Source organism: Corvus brachyrhynchos, unplaced genomic scaffold, assembly GCF_000691975.1.
Source record: "Corvus brachyrhynchos isolate BGI_N302 unplaced genomic scaffold, ASM69197v1 scaffold200, whole genome shotgun sequence".
In the NCBI taxonomy this organism is placed as follows: domain Eukaryota; kingdom Metazoa; phylum Chordata; class Aves; order Passeriformes; family Corvidae; genus Corvus; species Corvus brachyrhynchos.
In genome coordinates this window covers 5,567,086-5,572,858 of record NW_008236184.1, presented here as the reverse complement: position 1 = coordinate 5,572,858, position 5,773 = coordinate 5,567,086, and the positions used below count along the sequence as shown (strand labels likewise).

At 46.5% G+C, this 5,773-nt stretch overlaps 1 protein-coding gene across 1 annotated transcript in view; it reads left to right on the top strand.

The window, feature by feature from the left end:
* Window positions 1-5,773, top strand: part of MAP2K5 (mitogen-activated protein kinase kinase 5) — a 120,406-nt gene that overhangs the window by 48,966 nt on the left and 65,667 nt on the right. The window contains exon 13 of the mRNA XM_017738578.1: window positions 3,479-3,527. Within this exon, the coding sequence (XP_017594067.1) occupies window positions 3,479-3,527 (49 nt within the window). The remainder of the gene's footprint in view (window positions 1-3,478; window positions 3,528-5,773) is intronic.

The following is a 5,773-nucleotide window of genomic DNA, read 5'->3' as shown; positions in this document are numbered from 1 at the left end:
TCCCCACATTGTGGCTGAGGTGGCAGCAGAGCTCTTTTTGGGGGCTGGGGCACCTTTGTGCCGAGTCCTGCACGCAGACACCGTAATCCCCCTGAACAGCTTGGGGAGATTACCCAAATCCTGGGATTGCTGCTCGCTGCTGCCCAGGAGGAGAGTGCCAGACAAAAGCTGCAGCTCACACGGATGGCTTTTGGAGACAAAACCTGCAGCTTCCATAGTCTCTTTTTTTTTTTTTCCCCTTCCCCATGTCCAGAGCCATTTGTCTTTTATTCTCCCAAGACATGTCCAGTGCATTAATCCATGGAAGCTGCTTAATAATACGTGTGACCTGCACATCTGTTAACTGGAATAAGCTCCCGGTGTATTTGTAGAAGTTTTGAAGTGAAACCATTCCCAGAGAAAAAGGAAGCAGCACATCCAGGCATTCCCTGCATCCCAGCACTCCTCTGGCCCCGACTTCAGGATTTCTGTGGTTGGACTTGTTGATCTGGGAGGGCTTTTCCAACTTGAATGGTTCTAAATGGGCACCACTGGGTCTGCCTTTCTCATACATTCCCCTCTCAACCAGACTTTCTCGTGGATGTGGAGCTGTGGGAGCAATTCCAGAGGAGGCCATGGAGCTGCTCCGAGGACTAGAGCCAGGCTGGGAGAGCTGGAAATGTTCACCTGGAGAAGGGAAGGCTCCAGGGAGAGCTCAGAGCCCCTTCCAGGGCCTAAAGGGGCTCCAGGAGAGCTGGAGAGGGACTGGGGACAAGGGATGGAGGGACAGGGCACAGGGAAGTGCCTCCCTGCCCACCCCGGCCTTGGACACTTCCAGGGATCCAGGGGCAGCCACGGCTTCTCTGGGCACCCTGTGCCAGGGCCTCACCGCCCTCACAGGGAGCAATTTCCCCCTAATATTCCATCTAACCCTGTCCTCTGTCAGTTTGAAGCCATTCCCCTTTCCTGTCACTCCATCCCTTGGAAATAGTCTCTCTCCATCTTTGTTTTTGGTTCCTTCAGGCACTGGAAGGCCACAGTTGGGTCACCCTGGAGCTGCTTTTCTCCAGGCTGGACAATCCCAATTCTCTCAGCCTTTTCTGTAGCAAACATGGAGGGATCTCTGACTTCACAGTAAAATTCCTCCCTGTTTGCTGCGTGAGGCACAATCAGTGAGACAGGGAAATCTCTCTCCTTGCTGCTGTCCTTTATTTGTGTGGAGGGCTGGAGTGGTTTTTAAAGGAAAAGTGGATCCTGGGAGCCCCAAAATGACGCTGTGGTCGCTCCTGGCTTGGTGCTGCCATGTCCTGAGTTGGGCTGTGGGTGTAAAACCCTCTCTCCCTTCGCTTGCCACTTCACACATTTATTTTCCCTTCCATTTCTGAAGCAGTGACACTGTGCTCTGTATTTTGAGCGCTAATGTTGATTGAAGTTCTCCCAGAAAGGATGTGCACTTGAACTGTCAGGAGAGTGAGTGATTGACAGCAGGTAGAAGTACTTTTTGTGTCAAGGCTTTGTCAAGGCATTGTTGTAAAACCTCCTTTACTGAATACCAATAATTCCTGCTCCAGCTTCAATCAAAAGATTCTCCCTTCCAGCACCATTTTAGAATAATATTTAATGCTTAAGAGTCCTTCCCTAATAGGCAAATGTAAGGGGAGTGAATAACGAGGTGAGTCCATTTGGGGGGCTCCTGTGAGCATATTTACAGCCCAGGATAAAGGGAAAAGCTCCTTTTTATTCCTCTGTACACCCAGAGAATCTGGAGGGAGAGTTTGTTAAATTCCATGGCTTCCCTAACTGCTTACCCAGCCCATGTTCCATAATAAAGATGTTTCATAACTCGCAGCTGTTGATTTGTTTCATCAGAAATGTTTCCTTTTTTTTTCTTATGGGTGCTTGCTTTAAAGTAAATAATTTCCTAATGGTTTCAAAGATTTTCAATAGTCTAAATATACTTTTAATAATCAAAGAGTTTACTGTTCTGAAAATCCCTTTGACCATTGGAAGAAGCTTGAAATGGGGCATCTCCCTGATTTATTTTTGCATTGATACATTATTATTTTCATTATCATTATTATTATCATTATTACTGTTATTATTATGTCAGAATGCTGTAAATAGAATTCCCACGTTTTGCTTTTCATAAGCCTTGGAATCATAGAATGATTAAGGTTGGAAAAGACCTTTAAGATCATCAAGTCCAAGCTTTTTGAAAGGCTTGAGGTGAAAAGCCACACCTCTGGGCAGGCAGAATTGGACCAACCCTTTTGTTAAAGGTAACAACCATCTGAGGTCAGGAGATGGTTGGGTTTGGAGTGAGTTTAAGAGAGGAATTATCCCCTGGAACAATTCATTTGGGATCCACCATTGTTATTTGCTTTACAAAGAGATTCTGACTCCACCAACAGCGTTTTTCTTACAGAATAAATCTTAGAATTTGAAAGCATTTCTAATCCAAGAGGAAGGCAGAAAATTACTGTGCTCTCTGCCTTCACTCTGCATCATATTTTTAGCACTTCTGCTTGATCACTGCAACACAAATAATTTCATTTTGGGCTACTCAGAGCACAAAAAATGTAATTGTCTTGACTGCAGAACTCACACAACTTCAGCAGTGTCAGAAATGCTTCATTGTTCTGGAGATACATGAGGAAAGCATCTTGGAAATGAATTAAATGTCACCTCAGAGATGGAAAGTGTCTAAAAAAGCTTTGCTGGCTGAGCGAACAGGGTTGGACTGGGGAGGTCAGCAGGGGCTGAAATGTGTTTGTGGAATTTTGTGCTGCAGTAACTGGTTTTGGAGTTTGGCTTTAGCAGTTTTGGTGGTGGAAGGAGGGAATTCTGGAGTACCAGGGCAACATCTGTCCAGGGTGAGGGGTTGTATTTACTTTTGGGAATTGTGTTTTAGGAGCTGCAATCTCTCTGCTGTGAGATGCATTAGGATTTGTGTTGGTGCAAGATGAGTGTGAGGGAGAATGAGGGAATTTTTACAGCTCAAGAAGAAAAGTTCCACGTTGGCATTGAGTGAATGAAAGTGTGGAAAGTAAAGGGAAAGTGCAGGAGGCAGCAAATGGGAAGAAAGGGAAGGGAGGATGAAGTGGAAGAGGTTATTAGAGATTTTCTTGTTTTCTGGCCTTTTTGTTACAAGAAGACAAATCATCACATCCTTTGGCCTCCGTGGTTTTTAACAGCCCAGCAAAGACAGGTGAATTAAAGACACACTGAAATGCCTGAAGGGATTCAGCGTGAGCTCAACTGACTTCAGCCTCCAGGTCCTGGGAAGAAATCATCTGTGTATTAATAAAGGACCTGCTGCAGGTTTTTAGCAGGGGCTCCCCTGGGTCCTGCAGGGAGGGATGTGGGCTCTCCCCTTTTTGTGGTCCTGGCTCCATTCTTACAGCTGGGTTCTCTGATGTCCCACCCCAGCTGACATGTGGAATTCTTCCTACCAGGAATCCCTAAAATGTGATTTTTTTTTTTTTTCTTTTAACTTCAGGTTGTGAAAGGTCTGACCTATTTATGGAGTCTGAAGATTTTACACAGAGGTGAGTAGCAGATGTTTTCTGTTTTCCAGTGAAATTTTAACACCACTTTCCACAAAGGCACTTGACCAAGCAAACATCTGCTTTGAGTCCAGTGGGGTAATGCAGAATGAATCTTCCTCGTTAACCTTGCACACTTACTTGTAAAATATTTTTATTGCTCTTTTATTGGCCTCCCTCTTCCCCTGAAAAGGACTGAAGAGAGAAATGGATTTTACAAGGGTTTAGCAGCTGAGGGTTGCAAACAGGTGCCCAGTGGAAAAATCAGCGTGGAAATGAGATGTTTGACTGGTATTGGAAATAGAAAATAGTCAATGAATTTTCTTTGGTGCTTCAGAAATCTCATGGGACAGCCACAAGTGTTGCTGGAGACTTGAGATCTCTAAAATCGTGGCCCACTGTCCCCTACCATGGTCAGGGACAGTTAAAGGCTTCAAACCTGCTTGGACATAAGTCATTTTTGGGTTTTGCTGTTTATTCTCTTTCCTGCAGCTAATCTGGGGAGGTTTTTTTTAAACTTGTCATTTATTTTTGGCTTTTTCCTGTTACCTTTTGTTTAAAATATGTCTGTTTGGAAAAATTAGTTCAGATACACTAAAACTTTAAAAAACAATGTGGAAAATGCTGTTTAAAACACAGAGAAGCCCCTTCCTCCTACACCAGCCCTCCCAAAAAAAGAAAAAAAAAAGGATAAACTCATTACATTTTTAATGTTTCTGAAGTGTCTGGAAGTAGCTGCTCTGGTTCCTGATGCAATTCCCCCATCTGCTCCCTCATCCCGGGAGCACAGCTGGGGGGTGCAGTAACCCAGGTCACTTCTGAGGGCAAGAGGAATCAGGAGAGACGTGGGGGATGTTAAATTCCAAACCAGAGAGCTGAGGCCATTCCGTATGGGGTGACTCCTGCTTTTGCAGGGGCTGGGAAGTCAGGGTGAGGCCCTGGTGAGGTGAAGGGCCATGGCTGGGTCAGCGCCAAATCCTGGGATGGGTTGGGTGGGAAAGGACCTTAAATCCCATCTCATCCCATCCCATGGGCAGGGACACCTTCCCCTATCCCAGGCTGCTCCAAGCCCCGCTAACCTGGCCTTGGACACTTCCAGGGATCCAGGGGCAGCCACAGCTTTTCTGGGAATTCCAGCCCAGCCCCTTCCCACCCTCCCAGGGCCGGGACATTGGCTCCAGCTCCTCCTCAGTCCCACACATCTCCATCCCAAGGATGGCTCTGACTGGGAGCAATGGGCTGTCCTGGGTGAGGCAAAGAGGGAGGTGGCCAAAAGAACAAGCAGAGATCAGGTAAGGACCTGGATTTTATGGAATCACAGAATCAGTGAGGCTGGAAAAGCCCTCTGAGACCATCGAGTCCAACCATTCCCCAGCCCTGCCAAGGGACACTGCCCCATGTCCCCAGCTGCCACATCCACAGGGCTTTTAAACCCCTCCAGGGATGGAGAACCTTTTCCTGTGGGGAAATCTTTCCTAATATCCAACTTGACCCTCCCCTGGCCTGATTTGAGGCCGTTCCCTGCCACCCTTTGTCCCCCAGGTTGAAGGGCTGCACCTGGATTTGGCCCTGGGCTGGATTAAAAGAACAGAAATAACCCAGAGCCCACAAGCAGCTCGGAGCAGACACAGATTGCTGAGGTGGCTTTGTTTCTGTGGTGGTTTAAACAACTCACCTGCTCTCCTGAATGCTGCCAGGTGCAGGGATTTATCAGTTCCATCCTCTCACAGCAAGAGGAGGAACAGTCTGGTGCTGGAGTGCCACAGGAGTTGTCAGAATAAATAGAAAAGGCAGCAGGAACATCCATGGCTGGGTATGGCTCTGAATAGGTTACACAGTCATTGCCACACTTTTATAACACCCAAAAAGGAAAGAAAATTAAATTTAAAAAATTTTTTAGCTTTCTCTGGCCACCTTCTGATTGTGATTTGGAGAGAGCATGGTGGAGCATAAACACTGTAACACTTTCTTGTGCTGCTGCTGTACATTTAGAACCTGGTTCAGATTTTTGCTGTTCCAGGAGAACAAAATCTCCCTCTCTGCCTGGGTTTCCTTGCTTTGATTGAGGATCAGCTCTGGGGTTTTGATGAATGATGTTTGGTCCTTGCTGTGGTCTGAAGAAAAGCTCAGAAACTGATTTTTCATCACACTTCTGGTTTTTCTGGCCTTGCTCTGTTGCTGGATTGACCCGAGCGAGAGCAGCACTGCAGAATGCCATGGAGGGGACCGTGAGCATTCCAGGTTCAGCA